The sequence below is a fragment of the Elephantulus edwardii genome, unplaced genomic scaffold (assembly GCF_000299155.1).
Source record: "Elephantulus edwardii isolate Elephantulus edwardi_28Jun2011 unplaced genomic scaffold, EleEdw1.0 scaffold00061, whole genome shotgun sequence".
Taxonomy (NCBI): Eukaryota; Metazoa; Chordata; class Mammalia; order Macroscelidea; family Macroscelididae; genus Elephantulus; species Elephantulus edwardii.
The window spans coordinates 16,263,220-16,284,791 of NW_006399811.1; the positions used below are offsets into that span (position 1 = coordinate 16,263,220).

At 39.3% G+C, this 21,572-nt stretch overlaps 1 protein-coding gene across 1 annotated transcript in view; it reads left to right on the forward strand.

The window, feature by feature from the left end:
- TSEN15 (TSEN15 tRNA splicing endonuclease subunit) overlaps positions 1-16,968 on the forward strand; it is a 37,040-nt gene extending 20,072 nt beyond the window's left edge. Inside the window, exons 4-5 of the mRNA XM_006887786.1 lie at positions 15,713-15,877; positions 16,926-16,968. Coding sequence (XP_006887848.1) covers positions 15,713-15,877; positions 16,926-16,968 — 208 coding nt within the window. The remainder of the gene's footprint in view (positions 1-15,712; positions 15,878-16,925) is intronic.
- Positions 16,969-21,572: the final 4,604 nt, after the last annotated feature.

The window sequence follows — 21,572 nt, forward strand, 5'->3', positions numbered from 1 at the left end:
TTACCGAGAGTGTTGACTGTGGAGCCAAGTAAACTAAAACTGTTAACAGTCTCCATACTGATGCTGCCAATTGGACCAGTGGTGAGAATCTTTGTTTTCTTGATGTTGAGCTTCAATCCATATTGAAGACTGCAGTCCTTGACCTTCTGCAGCAAGCTCTTCAGGTCCTCCTCAGTTTCAGCAAGCAGGGTTGTGTCATCTGCGTAACACAGGTTGTTGATGACTCTTCCACCAATCCTGATGCCACATTCCTCCTCGTACAACCCAGCATCCTGGATGATCTGTTCTGCATATAGATTGAAAAGATATGGAGACAAAATACATCCCTGGCAGACCCCCTTTCCAATTTTGAACCATGCAGTGTTTCCTGGCTCTGTTCTTAAGACTGCCTCTTGGTCCAAGTATAGGTTTCGCATAAGCGCAATCCAATCTTCTCAGATTCCCATTCTTCTCAGAATTAGCCATAGCTTGTTGTGATTCACACAGTCAAATGCCTTTGCATAGTCAGTGAAGCACAGATAGACATTCCTCTGGTACTCTGTGCTTTCTGCCAAGATCCATTTAACATTAGCTATAATATCCCAAATACCAATTGTGTGTAAGCAGTTTTGAATTTTATGTATGTTGCATACTCTAGAATAATTGTATAACAGAAAATTTAGATAATTTAAAATTTCAGCTTGTTCAGCGTTTTTAAAAAAATAAGATTTCAGTTCAGATAAGTCAGGATGGATGTTGTCATTTTGTGATGTCAAGGTGATATTGACTCTTAGTGACCCTATGAATATCAGCTTTGAACCTAGCCTTGTACTGAGTCAACCTCACCATCTCTGATACACATGCCCTAATTACTACAGTCACTGTGTCAGTCCATCTCATCCAGAATCGTCTTCTCTTGCACTGACTTTCTACCCTTCCTAGCATTTTGTCCTTTAAGGACTGACCCCTTCTGGCAGCATGTCTAAAGTATGTGAGACAGAGCTTCACAATCCTTGCCTCCAAGAAGCAGCCTGGTTTTACTCTCTTCAGGACAGACCTGTTTATTTCTTGATGTTCCATGGTATGTTCAGTAATCTTTTCCAGTACCACAATGTAAAGATATTGATTCCTCTACTCTCATTTGTCCAGCTCTGATACATAGCAAGCAGTTGAGAAGACCATGACTTAAATCAGGTACACCTTAGTCTTTAGACTGACATCATTGTTCTTTAATACTCCAGAGAGGTTCTTGACTGCAGATATTCTCAGTATAACTTATTTTTTAATTTCTTGACTAATAGTACCTAGGGTTATTGATCGTGGATCCAAACAAGATGAAGTCCTTAACAACCTCAGTCTTTTCTTCATCTACCATAATGCTGCCTTTTGGCTTGGTGGTGAGGATTTTTATTTTCCTGATGTTGAGATGCAGTCTATATTGAAGGCTGCAGTCCTTGACCTTCTGCAGCAAGTTCTCCAAGTCCTCCTTACTTTCAGCAAGTAAGATTTGCATCATCTGCATTAACACAAGTTGTTGATGAGTCTTCCTCCAGTCCTGATGCTACATTCTTCAATAAATCTAGCCTCTTGAGCAATCTATTCAGCATCTAGATTTAAATGTATGGGGAAAGAATCCATTCCTGAAAACTCCCTTTCTTGATTTTGAACCATACAGCATTCCCTTCCTCTGTTAAGACAACAGCTTCTCCATCTAGGTGTAAGTTTCACATGAGCACATATCAAGTGTTTTGCAGTTCCCATGCCTTTTCATAGTTGATAAAACATAAAAAAGATATCCTTCCAGTACTCTCTGCTTTCAGCTGAAATACATTAAACATCAGCAAGGATATCTCTAGCACCACAGTCCTTTCTAAACTGCTGACTGTTCTCTGTCAGTGTACTGTTTTAGTGGTATTTGGATAATCTTCAAGATTTGGCTTGTATGTGATGTTAGTGATATTGTTCAATACTTTTCCACACTCTGTTGGATCACCTTTTTTTTTTGGAATGGGAATAAATACAGATCTCTTCCAATCAGTTGGACAGACAGTTGTTTTCAAGTTTTCTTGGCATCTTGTGGTGAGCACATTTAGGGCTGCATCTGTTTGTTGAAATAGGTCAGTTGGTATTTCATCAATTTCTTGGTCCTTAATGTTTGCCAGTTCCTTTAGAACAGCTTGAACTTCTTTATTACCATTGGTTCTTAATCATATATTACCTCCTGATTTGGTTCTGTGTCAGCCAGTTCGTTTTGGTACAGTGACTCCATGTATTCCTCCTATCTTCTTTTGTTGTTTCCTGGGTCATTCAGCATTTTGTGCACAGCATCTTTCAGTATTACAACTAGAGGCTTAACTTTGTTCTTCAGTTCTGTCATCTTGAGAAATGCTGAGTGAATTCTTCCCGTTTGATTTTCTGACTTCAGGTCTTTGCATATTTTGTTCTTGCACTTTGATTTCTCTTTATGAACTGGCCTTTGAAATTGTCGCAGCTCCTTAACATCATCATTTCTTACTTTTGATTTGGCTTCTTGGCATTTTAGTACAGTATTCAGAGTCTCTTCCGAAATCCATTTTTGTCTTTTCTTCCTCCTCTGTCTTTGTAATGACCTTTGTTCTCTTCATGAATGATATCTTTAATATTGTTCCACTGCTTATCTGGTCTTTGCTCATTAGTGTTCGTTTTCTCAAACCTGTTCTTGGGATAGTTTTCAGTTTTTTTCAATTGCAAAGGCACACAGTTTGAATCCAACAGCTACTCTCCTGGGAGAAAGGTGGGCAGTCTCCTATGCAATTAACTAACTGCTGCCAAAAATCCTCTGGAGTATCAGCTACGGGTCCATTCCAACTCCATGGTTCACAACAACGACAAATAGTGCAGGTTAGGGCAAAGTTCAGATCTCTTGTTCGTTGGGTTGCTATGAGTCTAAGTCAACTGGACAAGACCTAACAGCAACAGTAAGCTATTGGTTAACATAATTGTCTTTTTAAGAAGGGAGAGCCCGTCACCAGAGCTATCTCCTGATATGTCTGTAGGTAAGTTCGAGATGCCAGCATTTTAGCTTATAGCTGAGAGTTTAACATTTACAATCCAGATTGCTTATGTTAAAAAAAATTGTATATTTTATTATTATTATTATTAATTTTTTAAATTTTTATTTTATTATTTTTATGTGTGTGTACCGTCAAATCAGATCTGACTGGTACAGGAGGAGATTGTCCCTCCTTCCTCGGCAGAGCGCCTGGTGGATTTGAACCATGCACCTCTGGGATTGCAGTGCAGCTTCTTGCCACTAGGCCACCAGAGCTCCCCTTATTATTATTAATTTTAATGAAAATTTACATAGACTTCTACTTCTTCACGTATCTTTGTCTTCATTGTGTAAAAAAACCAGGGTCCGTTTCAACTCATGGCCTGTTCATTCTCCTACAGAGTAGCTGGTGGATTTGAATCCATGACCTTTTGATAAGCATTTCAACATACTATCTGCTATGCCACCTAAGCTCCTTTCCCCCTCCCATTGATAGTAGATGCTCTGTAAATAGAGGCTGACTTGGATAATAACCTCCCACAGAGGGCTCTTCCTTTCCTAGATTTGACAGGTAGAGTAGTCTGGGGTCTGATTTAGTCTGTTCAGAAATCAAGTTGGGTCAAGACTGAGCTGTTGCATTAACTTTTTTTTTTCTTCTGGTTTCTCATGTCTTGAGGGTGGTATCAGGCAGTAAATAGCCTTTGATTAGACATCTCTTAACTGTTTTCTGGTCAGTCTCTTCCCTAGGTTATCATGCTGTCTTTATGCAACATGGTGGGAGAATTGGTAGATTGAAAAGACTGGCATCCCTCCAGATTCTGATCTGATAGCCAGTTTTGCGTGGAAAACTCTTTATTTTTTGTTTATAATTTTAGTAAAAGTTTACAGAGACTTTGGATTTTCATTCATTCATTGTTGCACTTTTCTCCCTGCCCAATCTCCCTCCCAGTTTGCTCTTCTCTTTGAAAAGTAAAAGAAAAAATTTTTCATTGTTATACAATCACTCCCCCCAAGTCCACTCCACTGTGCAGCCTTCATTTTGAAAAGGAAAAGAAAAATTCTTTCATTGTTATATGATCCCTCCCCCCAAGTCCACTCCACTATGCAGCCTTCGTGCTGGACGCCTGTCAAGGGAAGACCAGATGAGTTGTGGGAGGATATCAAGGGTATCATCCAGGAAGAGTACAAATGTTCATTACAAAGACAGAGGAGGAAGGCCAAAATGGATGTCAGAAGAAACTCTGCACTGGAGAGCAGAGAAGCGAAATCACAAGGAAGAATTCAAGATACTAAAGAGCAGAACAGAAGATTTCAAAAGACAGCGTGGGATGACAAACTAAAATATTACAATGAAATGTGCAAGGAGCTGGAGTCAGAAAAACAAAAGGGCCAATCTCGCTCAGCATATCTTAAGCTCAAGGAACTGAAGAACAAATTCAAACCTTGAGTTGCTATAATCAAGGATGCTTTAGGCAGAATTTGGAATGATCCAGAAAGTATTAAAAGAAGATGGAAAGAATATACTCAGTCACTGTATTGAAAGGAATTGGCAGACACAGAAGAATTTAATGAAACAACATTATGAGCAAGAGCCTATGGTGATGAAGGAAGATGTTAAGGCTTCTTTGAAGGAAATGGCAAAAAATAAGGCCCCAGGAATAGATGGTATAGCAATTGACATATTTCAGCTAACAGATGCTGCCCTGGACATGCTCACCAAGTTGTGCCTAGAAATCTGGAGAATAGCCACTTGGCCAACTGACTGGAAGAGATCTGTATTTGTTTCCATCCCAAAGAAGGGTGACCCAACAGAGTGTGGAAACTCTAGAGCAATCTCATTGATCTCACATGCAAGCAAGATTCTGCTGAAGATTATCCAAAAACGACTGGAACAGCACTTCAGCAGAGACCTGCCAGAAGTCCAGGCTGGGTTTAAAAGGGGTTGTGGTACTAGGGATATTGTAACTGATGTTAGATGGATCTTAGCTGAAAGCAGAGAATACCAGAAGAATGTCTATCTGTGTTTCATTGATTATGCAAAGGCGTTTGACTGTGTGGATCATAACAAACTGTGGCTGACTCTGAGAAGAATGGGAATCCCAGAACACTTAATCGTGCTAATGTGAAACCTATACTTGGACCAAGAGACATTGGTCAGAACAGAGCAAGGAAACACTGCCTGGTTAAAAATTGGGAAGGGTGTACGCCAGGGATGTGTCCTGTCTCCATACATTTTCATCCTGTATGCAGAAGAGATCTGGGAGGCTGGGCTCTATGAGGAGATATGTGGCATCAGGATTGGTGAAAGATCTTTCAACAATCTGCATTATGCAGATGACATAACTCTGCTTGCTGAAACTGAGGAGGACCTGAAGCGCTTGCGGCAGAGAGTCAAAGACTTCAGCCTTCAATTTGGATTGAGGCTCAATATCAAGAAGACAAAGATTCTCACCACTGGACCAATTGGCAGCATCAAGATGGATGGTGAAGAGATTGATATTGCTCACAGCTTTAGTTTGCTTGGCTGTACAGTCAACACTCTTGGCACCAGTAGCCAGGAAATTAAAAGACGTATTGCTGTGGGAAAGTCTGCTGTTAGGGACCTCTCCAAAGTACTGAAAAACAGTGGTGTCTCTCTGGAGACTAAGGTGTGTCTGACACAGGCCATGGTCTTTGCAATCACTTGTTATGCATCAGAGAGATGGACAATGACTAGGGAGGATAGAAGGAGAATTGATGCCTTTGAGCTGTGGTGCTGGAGAAGAGTATTGAGGGTACCATGAACTAAGAAAACAAACAGATTCATCCTGGAGAGGGTTAAACCGGGTGGCTCCTTGGAGGCAAGGATTCTGAGGCTCCATCTGACATACTTTGGTCATGCTATGAGGAGAGACCGGTCCTTGGAGAGGGACATCATGCTTGGGAGGATGGAGGGCAGGCGCAGGAGGGGAAGGCCCTCTAAGAGGTGGATTGATTCAGTGACTGGGGTAATCAGGATGGGTGTATTAGAGAGAGTGCGATTGGCACAGGACAGATAGAGTTTAGGGATGTTGTATGTAGGGTTGCTATGAGTTGCAAGTGACTCGAGGGCACATAACAACAACATATCCCTTTTAAACAGTTTTCTCTCTCATCTGTTTCATTGCATTATATATAATTTATCCCATCTTTCTCAGTCACACCCCCAACACCAGTGTCAGTCCTCTTTCACAAAAGTGGCACTATGCAGTATTTGTCTTTTGTGACTGAGATATTTCGCACAACATAATGTCCTCCAGGGAAGCTTCCTCTTGCCTAGACTTAGCGGTTGTCCTCAGAGATGGAGGTGGCTATCAGTCACTAAGTCTCTACAGGAGAGCTCTAGGAAGGGCTCCTTCCTCATGGAAATGATATTCCTTTAGACTGATTTTGGTTCACACCTCTTTTATGAATATAAATATATTCATTTTTAAGTTTCAAGTGTTTTTCTCTTTGTTATGATAGAAATGGTAGTCATTTGAGATACCAAATGAAACTTGTTTTGACTTTTGAGTAGGTAATTACGAAAATAGTACTCTTTCTTTGTATCTTATAATTCATAATTTTAGCCATTTTTAATACTATGAAACAAGAATCAACACATTTTTTCTTAAAACATTAAATAGTAAATATTTTAGACTTTGTGGACTGAGTGACAAAATACAGACCATATTTTAAATGTAAGCATTTGAAGCTATACAGATCACTTTTTGTCCATAGATCATGAAAGAAGTCAAGCAGTGTCATTTGTTTATTCTAGTATATTGTGAAATGATAAAATAATTTAAAAGAGTAAGCACCTATCAGGTACTTTAAATAAATTAGGTTCCAGGACTAATGAGACTTCTTTTGTCCCAAGTCCTATAACATCTACCAATGAATCTGCAGTAATTTCCATAATAATGATTCTGAGACAACAGGATCACGGTTAACTTTTGTAGAATTGGGTCATAAATTTAGAAAACTGTCAGAAACATAAATTTGAAATTTATATGAAGAGTCAATCTTGACACTTTGAAACACCTTTCATACAAAAGTAGTTACATTTGGGACAATCTAGAGAACATTATGCTGAGTGAATTTACTCAGTCTCAATAATGACAAATACTGCATAAGACCATTATTGTAAAAATAGAAAGATAACTAGTAAGATGTAGCTAAAAATCCTAAGGGAGAAGGGGGGAGTGCAGAGAGTGAAGAGGGGAGAAAATCACTAGATTAACAGATTGGTGAGCAGAGTTGGGAGAAGAGGTGGCGGTGAAAGAAATGATCCAGTGGATACCTGAAAAGAAGGAATAATAGTAGTCTTAGATCCATGGTAATTAATTTTTTCAAAGAGAGGAGAGAACTGGAAGGAGGAGGGTAAAGAAAAAAGTGCAATAATAAATGAAAATAAAAATCTCTGTAAATGTTCATTAAAATTAATAAAATAAAATTTAAAAAAACACAATACACACGACTGATCATTTGAATCACATTGTGAATGTGGGAATGTGTGAAAGGCAGTGTATGTAAATGATACTCAGTGTATAGGAATTTTGTATGCAACCAATATAAAGTGGAGAAAAACCCTTATATATATTTTACTAAGATACTAGATATTGAATATTAATATAATTTAAAGAAATTTATTAAATATTTTTTCACTCACAAAGTGTTATAATCTAGTGGAAACCAGATATTTAACTACATAAATATACTGTGATTACTATAATTTAGCATAAATTAGGGCACCTGACTTTGTGTAGAAGTTGAGGAAAGATAGAGAAGACTTCAGAGCGATGCTGCTGCTTTGCTGATTCTTGAAAAGAAATTAAGGATTGCCAGGTATGCACATTTAGCCAGTAAGTGTTCCCTGACAGTTATTCTTCATAATTGGGATATTATCATATTGTTGACTCAGCTCATTTATAGTCACTTTAGAATTGACTTCTGTATAAGGAAATAAATTTATTCTCTCCAAGAATAATTATCTGTTGCTGTACACATGATCAGTAGCTTTTTGTGACTGATTTTTTAACAAAGTGGTTAGCACTCAGATTCTTTCTTTATGTGTGAAGACCTGGGTTTAATTCCCAGCTAGTGTGCTTAAGGCATAAGCACCACTGTTTTTTGCATATGAATAGTGGAGGCTTATGTGTTGCTATGATGTCAACCAAGATTCAGCAGCACTTCCAAAATAAGACTGACAAGGAAGAAAGGCTTGGCAACCTATATACAAAATTAACCAATGAAAACCATAGATGAGAATGGTTTAATTTTCATGGGGTTATCTCAAGGCTTAATACTTAATAGCAGTGAACAACAATTTATTAGGCAGTGGTTAAGTGATAGCAAAAGTTGGTTTCAGTTTTTCCAAAAGTTTATTGCTGCTTTAAATCACTCTTCGAAATCTGAAATTTTGACTACAGATAAAAATATACGGTGGTAAGAATTTCATAGCAGAGACTTTTTTTTTTAGATACAGTAACTAATAAAATGGAGGAAGAGTGACCATAGAGTTTTTACTTGTTGTTGTTGTTATGTGCTGTCGAATTGCTTGTGACTCATAGTGACCCTGTGTACAACAGTCCTAAACTCTGCTCTCTCCTGTGCCAATCTCACTGTCTCTGACACACCCATCCCGATTACCCCAGTCACTGAATCAATCCACCTCATAGAGGGTCTTCCCCTCCTGCGCCTGCCCTCCATCCTCCCAAGCATGATGTCCCTCTCTAAGGACCGATCTCTCCTTACAGCATGACCAAAGTATGTCAGACGAACCCTCAGAATTCTTGCATCCAAGGAGCCACCCAGTTTAACCCTCTCCAGGATGAATCTGTTTGTTTTCTTAGCAGCCCATGGTACCCTCAATACTCTTCTCCAGCACCACAGCTCAAAGGCATCAATTCTCCTTCTATCCTCCCTAGTCATTGTCCATCTCTCTGATGCATAACAAGTAATTGCAAAGACCATGGCCTGTGTCAGACACACCTTAGTCTCCAGAGAGACACCATTGCTCTTCAATACTTTGGAGAGGTCCCTAACAGTAGACTTTCCCATTGCAATATGTCTTTTAATTTCCTGGCTACTGGTGCCAAGAGTGTTGACTGTGGAGCCAAGCAAACTGAAGCTGTGAACAATCTCAATCTCTTCACCATCCATCCTGATGCTGCCGATTGGTCCAGTGGTGAGAATCTTTGCCTTCTTCATATTGAGCTTCCATCCTTATTAGGATTGGGAATAAAGAATGTAAGAGGACAAGGAACAGATGCTAATGAGAATATACTTGTGAGTTTGTATATTCTGTTCCAGAATCTTAATACACTAGTAAATCTTTTTCTTATTTCTGGAAAATTAATTTCATGATAAAACTCTCAAGCTGATCATTTTTATCATTTTTTATTTGCCTTTGAAAGAAAGCTTTTCTGGAGGTTACATGACACTGAATTGTTGAACCCAGGCTTTATTGAGTAAGTAATAAAAGATTTATAGTGTGTGGTGAAAAAAACTAATAATGCTTTGATGATCTAAATACTGTATCTGCTGTAGAATTTTCCATAGCAAAAAGACTAAAATCCAATCTTTTATTGTTTCCTGATATGTAACATTTTAGCCACCCTCCCTCAAAAAATAGAAGAAAGAACTATATGCCGGAAGGTAATCATTGGGTCTTCCTCTTACTATCTTTGCCTCCATGTCTTTATCACCCCAAAATATGGAGTAAATCCCAGTATCTATACATAAAAATATGTTCTTGCTTAGAAAAATGTATTTCTTTGTTGTGTTAATTAGGCCATATTAAGTAGACTAGAATGAACACCAAGGTGCACACAGGGAAGAGAGGAAGAGACACATATTGGAGACAGATGCATCTGCCAGGATTGATGGTAGCTATTTAAAGCTGAAATAAATAATGAAGACTCTCTTCTTCAGCTCTTCCTGAAATTTGGACATTTAAATTCCTGGACTGAGAAAATACACTTAATGTTCTTTAAAGCTTCCCAGTTGTGATATTTGAGTTGTGACAACACTAAGTAGCAATAGCAAACTTATATTCAGGACTTTCTTTGGAGAAGAAAGTTTTTAGTGATTATATTTTGAGATTTCAAAAATTTCCTTAGCCAACATTATTGATACAATATTTATTAGTTCTTAGGGCTGCTGTAACAATTACCAGAAACTAGGTGGCTTAAAACAACAGAAATGTATTCTCTCACAGTTCTGGAGGTTCAGTTGTTGTTAGGTACCATTAAGTTCAGTACAACTCATAGCAACACTGTGGACAACAGATCTGAATGCCATCTTTAGACTTCCTGACTAGAGCCCATTGTCACAGTCACTGTATCAATCTACTTGGTCAGTGGTCTTCCTCTCCTTTGCAGACTCTCCACCCTTCCCAGCATCATGTCTCTCTCCAAGAAATAGCTCCTCCTAGCATCATACCCAAAATATATGAGGCAAAGCTTCATTATTCTTGCCTCCAAAGAGCACTCCCTCTGCACCTTTTCCAAGACATAACTGTGTGTTCTTTTGCCCATCTATGGGATGTTCAGTGCTCTTCTCCAGTACCACAGCTCAAAGGCAGCAGTTCTTCTGTCATCCTTATTCACTGTTCAGCTCTCAGATGCATAGCAAGTGATCAGAAAGACCATGGCTTGAATCTTTAGTCCTCAAACTGACCTCATTACTCCTCAATAATTTGAAGAGATCTCTAACTGCAGACTTTCCCAGTGCAGTGCGTTTCCTGATTTCCTGACTGCTCACACCTAGAGTGTTAATTATGGATCCAAGTAAGATGAAGCTCCAAGTAAGGTGACAGTTTCAGTCTCCTCTTCATCCATCATGATGTGGCCTATGAATTTTTTCATAGAATTTTTTTTGTTTTCTTGACATTGACATGCAATCTATACTAAAGTCTGCATTCCTTGATCTTCTGCAACAAGTGCTTCAAGTGCTCTTTACTTTGAACTAGCAAGATGTGTCACTTGCATAATGCAAGTTATTGATGAGTCTCCCTCCGATCCTAATTCCACATTCCTCTTCATAGAGTCCAGCTTCTTGAATAATTTGCACAGCATACAGTTTAAATAGGTATGGAGGGAGACTACAACCCTGACACATTCTCTTCTTAATTTTAAACCATGCAGTCTTCCCCTGCTCTGCTCTCACAACAGCTTCCTGCTCCAGGTATCAGTTTTGCATGAGCACAATTAAGTGCTCTGGGACTCCCATTCTTCCCAATATCAGCTATAGCTTGTTTTGATCCACACAGTCAAATGCCTTTGCATAGTCAATAAAACAAAAATAGACATTCTTCTGGTATTCTTTACTTTCAGCGAAGAGCCATCTGACCTCAGCAGTGCTATCCCTGATGCCATGGCCTCTTCAGAATCCTGCTTGAACTCCTGGTAGTTCCTTATCTGTGTATTATTCTAGCCAGTTTTGCATGATCTCTAGCAGTATTTTGCTTGCGTGAGATATTAATGATATTGTTTGATATTTTCCACATTCTGTTGGGTCACCTTTCTTGGGAATGGGAACAAATACGGATCTTTTCCAATTTCTTGGCCAGACAGATGTCCTCCAAACTTCCTGGCATAGATTGTTGAGTGCATCCAGAGCTGCATCTGTTAATTGAAACAAGTTAATTGGTATCCCATTGATACTTGGGGTATTATTTTTTGCCAATGCCTTCAATTCAGTTTCTGCTTCCTTCTTCATTACCATTGACCCCTGTTCATATGGACCAAAAACCAGAACCAGAGAAGAGAAAATAGAAGACTTCTACTTACAGTCAGAGATCTATTGAACATGCAATCAAGATGCATTAATAATAATGAGTGACTGGAAAGCAAAAGTTGAGAACAGAGGAGAAGGATCAGTAGTTGGAAAACATTGACTTGGTGACAGAAATGAAACTGGGGATAGAATGATTGAATTTTACACAATCAAATACATTTTATAAAAAACAAACACATGGATGCTGCCTAATAGTATGCATAGAAATCAGATTGATTACATCTGTGGAAACAACCGCTGGCTAAGCTCAATATCAGCTGTGAAAACTAGATCAGGTGCTGATTGTGGAACATAGACCAGCTACTCATATGCAAGTTCAAGCTGAAGCTAAGGAAAATGAAATCAAATCCACAGGAACCAAAATATGACCTTGCGTCTATCCCTCCTGAATTTCAGAGCCATCTCAGGAACAGGTTTGAGGCCTTGAATACCAATGGGCAAAGACCAGATGAGTTGTGGGAGGATATCAAAAGCATCATCCAGGAAGAGTGCAAAAAGGCCTGAAAAAGACAGAGGAAGAAAAAGATGCCAAAATGAATGTAAGAAGAGACTCTGAATATTACACTAGAGTGCCATGAAGCCAAAGCAGAGGGGAGAATTTACGATATTAAAGAGCTGAACAGAAGATTTCAAAAGGCAGCGCAGGAAGACAAAGTAAAATATTACAGTGAAATGTGCAAGGAACTGGAGTCAGAAAATCAAAAGGACCAAACTCAGCATTTCTTAAGCTCAAGGAACTGAAGAACAAATTCAAACCTGGAGTTGTTATACTTAAGCATGCTTTGGATACAACATGAGATGATCCAGGAAGTATTAAAAGAAGATTAAAAGAGTATATAAAGTCACTGTACTGAAAGGAATTGGCAAATACAGAAGAATTTCATGAAACAACATATGAGCAAGAGCCTATGGTGATTAAGGAAGAAGTTAAAGCTTCTTCGAAGGAATTGACAAAAATTAAGGCTGCAGGAATAGATGGTATACCAATTGATGTGTTTCAACTAGCAGATGCTGCCCTAGATGTGCTCACCAAGCTGTGCCAGGAAATCTGGAGGACAATGACTTGGCCAACTGGAAGAGATCTACATTTGTTCACATACCAAAGAAAGGTGACCCAACAGAGTATGGAAATTATCAAACAATACCATTGATATCACATGCAAGCAAGATTCTGCTGAAGGTTATAAAAAAACTATTGGAACAGCACATCAACAGAATACTGCCAGAAATGCAGGCTGGGTTTAGAAGGGGTCGTGGTACAAGGGATATTGTAGCTGATGTTAGATGGATCTTGGCTGAAAGCAGGGAGTACCAAAGGAATGACTATCTGTGATTCATTGATTATGCAAAGACGTTTAACTGGGTGGATCACAACAAACTGTGGCTGACTCTGAGAAGAATGGGAATCCCAGAACACTTGATCATGCTAATGCAAAACCTATATTGGACTAGGAGGCAGTGGTCAGGACAGAGCAAGGAAACACTGCATGGTTCAAAATTGGGAAGGGTGTGCATCAAGGATGTGTCCGATCTCCATATCTTTTCAATCTGTATGTAGAACAGAATAGCAGGGAGGCTGGGCTCTATTAAGAGAAGTGTGGCATCAGGATTGGAGGAAGACTTATCAACAATCTGCATTATGCAGATGACACAATTTTGCTTGCTGCAGCTGAGGAGGACCTCAAGTGCTTGCTGCAACAGGTCAAGGACTGCAGCCTTCAATATAGATTGAAGCTCAACATCAAGAAAACAAAGATTTTCACCACTGGGCCCATTGGCAGCATCATGATAGATGGTTAAGAAATTGAGATTGTTGATAGCTTTAGTTTGCTTGGCTCTACAGTCAACACTCTCAACATCAGCAGCCGGGAAATTAAAAGGCGAATTGCATTGGGAAAGTCTGCTGTCAGAAACCTCTCCAAGGTACTGAGTAGCAACGATGTCAGTCTAGAGACTAAGGTACACCTCATACAGGCCAGTCTTTGCCATAACTTGTGCTTCAGAGAGCTGGACAATGACTAGGAATGATAGAAGGAGAGTTGATGCCTTTGAGCTGTGGTGCTGGAGAAGAGTATTGAATATACCATGGACTGCTAGGAAAACAAGTTCATCCTGGAGAGGGTAAATCCAGGTTACTCCTTGGAGGCAAGCATTCTGAAGCTTCGTCTGACATACTTTGTACATATTGCAAGGAGGGACCAGTCCTTGTAGAGGGACATCATGGTTGGGAGGGTGGAGGAACAGCGCAGAAAAGACCCTCGATTAGATGGATTCTGTCACTGGGGTAATGGGGATAGGCATGTCAGAGACAATAAGATTGGCAAGGGATAGAGCAGGGCTGTTGTATATAGGGTCGCTATGAGTCAAAAGTGACTAGACGGCACATAACAATAACAACAAAGTCTTTGAAGTTCTCTCTCTTCTTCATTGCAGCCCTGTAGTAATCTTACCTTGATGTAGTCCCCTGACACCAACTCTATAGGCCCCCTTCTTGTAAGAAGTGGATGAGTGGTGTGAGACCAGGTGCTCTATGAAAGTATTTTCTCATGCGCCTTTTCTACTGGAGTGGCATGAGATTAGAGATCAGGGCTACCATCTCAAGCAGCTTGCGTATAGGAGGTCTCAAGTCCCCTCAACTCCCCTTGCAGAGAGTTACAAAAATTCTTTCCTAGGGAGCTCTGGTGGCCTAGTGGCAAGAAACTGCGCTGCAATCCCAGAGGTTTGTGGTTCAAATGCATCAGATCCTCTGCTGGAGAAGGAGGGACAGTCTCCTCCTGTACCAGTCAGATCCGATTTGACGGTACACACACAAAATAATAAAATTTTTTTTAAAAAATTAAATTATTTCCTCTGCTTAAAGTTCTCTATACTTAAGTCTTTCATCCTGTTTGGATCCTGAGATGGCCCTGGAGCCACGGTGGTAAGAACCTCCAGGTGGAGGGACCTATAACCCTAGGGACACCTCAGTCCCATCTCCCCACAAGCAATGGAAAGAGCTCTCGGCACAGAGCCTCCCCTCCCCTCACTTTTTCTCCTGCAGCTTAGAGTCCTCCTTTGTCTTTGGTGTGGTAGAAAAAAAAAAAGTGAAAGTGTCACAGGACTAAGTTGGGGAGCTCTGATGGCCTGGTGATAAGAAACTACACTGCAATCCTGAATGCATGTGATTTGAGGCAACCAGCTGCTTCATGGGAGAAAGATGGGCAGTCTCCTTCCGTGTGTTTCATAGCCTCTGAAAACCCGCTGGAACATCAGCTATGGGCCCACCTCGATGGTACTCAGCAACAACAGAGGACTAAGATGCATCCTTACACAACCCATGGTTTTTCTGTTTCATATATGCACAAAGGCTAGACAGTGAACAAGGAAAACAAAGAAAAAGAATTGGTACATTTGAATTGTGATTTTTGGCAAAGAATATTGAATATACATACCATAGGTTGCCGGAAGAACAAGCAAATCTGTCTTGAAAGAAGTGCAGCCAGAATGCTTTCTAGAAACAATGTTGGTGAGACTTTGTCTTACCTTGGACCTGCAATTAGGGAGGGTCAGGCCTTGGGGAAGGACATCATGCATAGTCGAGTCTGAGAATAAAAGGAAAACCCTCAGTTGGCTAAATTGACACAGTAACAGCAATAGTAGGTCAAGTGTAGCAGTGATTGTGCAGATGGTGGAGGACTGGAGCTTTTTTCCATTTTATTTTAAAACATGGGTTGCTGTGCTTTGGAACTCAATTAGTGGCACCCAGTGACAGCACAGGTACCAGCACTTTACCTTTTGGTGGAAGCTATTATTGAACCTGCAAAAATGGAAGTCTTCACCCTTCTCCATGGTGTTATGGTATTTTATTTTGTCATTAATTGAGTGGTTCTGTGCATCCTAAATGCATTGTGACTTTATTTTTAGGATAAGAGAAATCTTAAAGGCATCTCGAAAATTGCAAGGTGACCCAGATTTGCCAATATCATTTCTTTTGGCCATTGTGGAGTCTGATTCCACAATAGTCTATTATAAGCTCACTGACGGGTTTATGCTGTCGGATCCACAGTTCAATTTTGAGGTAACTGAAAGGTAAGGGATTTTCATTATACTCGAGCCATTGAAAATCCTATCAGCCTCCTTCACAGTCTGAAGAAATTCAAGGGAAAAAAATTTTATTTCATAACTCAGGAGACTGGCTATATTTTGTTCAAAGTAATATGTTGCTAGGTATTCCTACAGAAATAATTTTATTCTATTGTTTTATAGAGACATTCATAGTTATGTGTTATTTAATAAATAACTGAGATGGAATATAAAGATTAATAATAGTTTTTTTGTTAATTTTTTTAAAAATTTCCATTCATTCATTGTTGCACACTTTCCTCCCTGCCCACCCCTACCCCTTAGTTCGCTTTTCTCTTTGAAAAGTAAAAAAAAAATAAAAGAAAAAAAAAATCTTTAATTGCTATACAATCCCCTCCCCTCCCAGTCCACTCCACTATGCTGGTTTCATTCTGGACTCTTCTCATGACAATAATACCTGATCGTATATTACTCCTAAACAGTTCTCTCCCTCATCTGTTTCAATGCAGTGTTTCAATCCCCTCTTAGTTTCCCCCAAATTCCAATGTCAGTCCTGCTTTACAACACTGGCACTATGTAGTATTTGTCCTTTTCTGACTGAAATATTTCACTCGGCATAGTGTCCTCCAGGGTCACCCATTATGTATAGTATTTCATAAGTTCCTTGTTTTTCAATGCAGCATAATATTCCATTGTGTGAATAGACCACAACTTCTCTATTCCTTTTTTGATAGCCATTTGAGTTGTTTCCAACTCTTTGCTATCGTAAACAAAGCCACAGTAAACATTAGTGAGCATATATCTGTTTGTGTGGCAGTTCTAGTTTTAGGGTAGATAATAATAGTTTTAACCTAAGGAATGTATTTTAATGAAATGTTACATTGGCTGACATTTTGACAGGTACATTTTAATAAATCAAGTATGCATAATTGTTTTATATATTTTGTTCTAATTGTGTTTCTTTTTATACTAAATGCTTTTCTAAGTTTGCTCTTAAATTACATTATTTACTGAGAGAAAAGTCTATCCTAATTTTTTTTTTTTCATATTGCAGAATACTTCACTTAGAAGAAGAAAAATATGCCAGTTGGACTTGAAATCCATCCGCTTGCTTTATCTTCCATCACAGAGATAAGAGTTGCTTTAGCTGGTCCATTCCATAGGTTTTCTTTAGAAGGAATAAATGTTTTCAGATAGAATATTTTTGTTAAAAAAATACTGTTTTCTAGAACTTTATTAAGTTTAAACAGTTTAAGTTAGAGTTTGATACATGCTTATGCCAAAGATACATTCAGAAAGGTGCAGCATGCATTTCATTTGTCATCCCACACTCATAGTTGCCCCTGTTCATTGATCCCCCTGCTGACTCATTGAGTTGTCAACCTCTTTTGTTTACTCAGCTTTTCCTGATGCCTTTTGTCTACTAGTTTATATACAAAATTCGAAAACATTGTTTTTAAGAACAAACTCTTTCCGTTTCCCTTATATACACTTTGACACTTGGTGAGTTTCCTTCTATCTTCTTAATCATCCCACAGTACAAAGAAAAAGATTTCATTTATTTTAATATTGAGGCTACTCTTTTTGTTCCTTTCTGATTGACTTTCATGAACCTCCTTTAGATTATAAAGTCATATGTCAAATTAATAGGGATGAGATAATTACTTGATCTTTCATTCCTTTTTTAAGTTACCAACTTGTTAATTTCATTCTTAGAATATTAGAAGAGATAGTGTAGAGCACTATCAGCTTTAAAGCATCTATATTAACTACAGTGTTATTCTACTTCTCTTAATATTTCCCAATTAAGTTACCCAAAATATGAGTTATATGCACACAGATGTTCTTAGTAGCATGGCTTATAATACCCTAAATTGTGAACGACTTTAAAATAGGGTTAGGATCAAGAAACTTTTTCTTTACAGGGCTAGGTACCAAATGTTTTAGGTCTTGAAGGCTGTGTATTCTCTGTCTCAACATTTTCAGCTTAGTTGTTTGTACTGTGAAGAAGCCATCGATAATATGTAAACAAAGGGCTATGTGTTTTTATTGCAGTAAAACTTTATTTATAAATACCTGACTGTAATTTTCCAACCCATGGTCTAACGGGAGAGACCAGTTACTTTTTTTCTTTCAAATAAGCCCTGGTAGTATGTATTTCAGGCTTTGCAAACCTTGTACAGACTATCATCTATTCCTGTTTCTGTTTACACCTTGTTGTTGTTATGTGCTGTCGAGTCGCTTGAAACTCATAGCGACCCTATGTACAACAGCCCTAAACTCCGCTCTGTCCTGTGCCAATCACACTGTCTCTGACACTCCCATCCCAATTATTGCAGTCACTGAATCAATCCACCTCTTAGAGGGCCTTCCCCTCCTGTGCTGTCCCTCCACCCTCCCAAGCATGATGTCCCTCTCCTCCTCACAACATGTCCAAAGTATGTTAGATGGAGCCTCAGAATCCTTGCCTCCAAGGAGCCACCAGGTTTAATTAACCCTTTCAAGGATGAATCTCTTTGTTTTCCTAGCAGTCCATGGTATTCTCAATACTCTTCTCCAGCACCATAGCTCAAAGGCATCAATTCTCCTTCTATCCTCCTTGGTCATTGTCCAACTCTCTGATGCATAACAAGTGATTGTGAAGACCATGGCCTGTATCAAACGCACCTTAGTCTCCAGAGAGACACCACTGCTCTTCAGTACTTTGGAGAGGTCCTGAACAGCAGACTTTCCCATGGCAATGCGCCTGTTAATTTCCTGGCTACTGGTGCCAAGAGTATTGACTGTGGAGCCAAATAAACTAAAGCTGTGTACAATCTCCATCTTTTCACCATCCATCCTGTTGCTGCTAGTTGGTCCAGTGGTGAGAATCTTTGTCTTCTTGACATTGAGCCTCAATCCATATTGTAGGCTGCAGTCCTTGACACTCTGCAGCAGGTGCTTCAAGTCCTCTTCAGTTTCAGCAAGCAATGTTCTGTCATCAGCATAACACAGATTGTTGATAAATCTTCCACCAATCTTGACCCCACATTTTTCCTCATAGAACCCAGCCTCCCGGATAATCTATTCTGCATATAGGTTGAAAAGTTATGGAGATAGGATGCATCCCTGGCATACGCCCTTCCCAATTTTGAACCATGCAGTGTTCCCTTGCTCTGTTCTGATGACTGCCTCCTGGTCCAAGTATAGGTTTCGCATTAGAACGATCAAGTGTTCTGGGATTCCCATTCTTCTCAGAGTCAGCCACAGTTTGTTATGATCCACAGTCAAATGCCTTTGCATAGTCAATGAAATAACACAGATAGACATTCCTCTGGTATTCTCTGCTTTCAGCTAAGATCCATTTAGCATCAGCTACAGTATCCCTAGTACCACGACCCCATCTAAACCCAGTCTGGACTTCTGGTAGTTCTCTGTTGATGTGCTTTTCCAGTCGTTCTTGGATAATCTTCAGTAGAATCTTACTTGCATGTGAAATCAGTGAGATTGTTCTATAGTTTCCACACTGTTTACACCTTAAAAGGATAAAAAATATTCTTTGCTCATGGAGTGTACAAAAACAGAACCTGGACCAAATTGAGTCCTTTTGCCAATTGCTTGTCTAGTGTAAACAAAAATTGTATGCGTGTATATGTACAAAACAGTATACCCATTAAAAATTAGTAATAAAATGAAAAAGTGTGAGAAAGTTTTATATTTAATAAAAAATAAGTTACAAAAGTTGTATGTATGCATAAAATAAAACTGTGACTGAATAAAATTGCTAAGTGGTAGAAGGATGCCAGGGGAGTAAATGGTTGATTTGTCTTCTCTTTATTTTCATTTACTTTATTTGTATTGCTTTTACAATAAAAGCGTTTTAAAATTTCAAGTGTTTTGTAATATGTATTTTGAATCTGTTCCTGTGTTGTTGTTTTAGTGCCATAAAGTTGAGCATGACTCAGTGACCCTGTGAACAAAAGATCTGAACCCTGTTCTATCCTGTACCATCCTTTCACTTCCTGATACACAATAGCCCGTTTCAGCATCACCGTGTCAATCCACTTGGTTCAGGGTCTTCCTGTTCTTCACTGACCCTCCAGCCTTACCAGCATCATATCCTCTTCAAGGAATAGCACCTTCTAGCAAAATGTCAAAAGTATCTGAGTTGAAACCTCAACATTCTTGCCTCCGAAGAGCACTCTGGCTGCACCCTCTCCAAATTACTTCTGTCCGTTCTCTTGGCTGTCCAGGGAATGTTTAGTGCTCTTCTCCAACACCACAGCTCAAATGTGTCTGTTCTTTTTTTGTCATCCTTATTCATTGTTTAGTTCTCAGATGCATATTTAGTAATTGGAAAAATTATGGCCTGAATCAAATGCACTTTAGTATACAGACTGATATCACTACTCCTCAATAATTTGGAAAGGTCTCTAAGTGCAGATTTTCCCAGGGCAATGTTTCTCCTTATTTCCTGACTGTTGGTAGCAAGGGTGTTAATTGTGGATCCAAGTAAGATGAACCTGTTGACAGTTTCAATCTCCTCTCCCTCCATCATGGCACTACCTGTTGGTCCAGTGGAATTATATTTGTTTTCCTGACATTGAGATTCAATCTTTTCTGAAGGCTGCATTCCTTGATCTTCTGTAATAAATACTTCAACCCTTAACTTTCAGCAAGCAAAGTTGTGTCCTCTGCATAACGCAGGTCATTGATGAGTCTCCCTCCAATTCTGATGCCACACACCTCATCATAGAGTCTAGCTTTTCAGATAACTTGCTTGGCATATAGAGTGAATAGGTATGGAGAGAGGATACAACCCTGGCACACACCGTTCTCAATTCCAAACCAAGCAGTGCTCCCCTGCGCTGTTTGCACAACAGCTTCCTGTTTCAGGTATAGTTTCCATATGAGCACAGTCAAATACTCTGGCATTCCCATTCTTCTCAATGTCAACCGCAACTTGTCATGATCCACACAGTCAAATGCCTTTACATGACTATGCAAAGTAAAGCACAAAAAGACATTCTTCTGGTAGTCCTTTCAGCCATATCCATCAGACCTCAGCAGTGATATCCCTGGTGCCACAGCCTCTTCAAAACCCTGCTTGAGCTTCTGGCAGTTGTTTATCTATGTACTGTTTCAGCTGTTTTAAATGATCTTCATCAGGATTTTGCTTGCATGTGATACCAATGATACTGTTTGAGAATTTCCACATTCAGTTGGATCACCTTTCTTGGGAATGGGAACAATAAGGACCTCTTCCAAGCCATTGGCCAGATGGTCATCCTCCAAATTTACTGGCCTAGACTGGTGAGTGCATCCAAGGCTACATCTGTTAATTGAAATAAGTCATTTGGTATCCCATCAATTCCTGGGATCTTTTTTTTTTTTTTGCTGATGACTTCAGTGCAGCTTCTCCTTCCTCTTGCACTACCATTGGCTCCTGTTTATATGACATTTTTTCAGTGTCAGTTTTTTTCTGGAACAGTGACTATATTCTCTCCATCTTGTTGCTGTTTGGATCATTCAACATATTGCACATACTGTCTTTTTTTTTCTATAATTATATGTTATTAATTTTCATAAACATTTACAGAGATTTTGGGTTTCCATTCATTCACCGCTGCACCATTCTCTCTACCCTCCTCCCAGTTTGTTCTTGTCCAAATGCCACAGTGCTTGTCAAAGCCAGTTCTGATTAATCTTCTTTGTCAGTGTG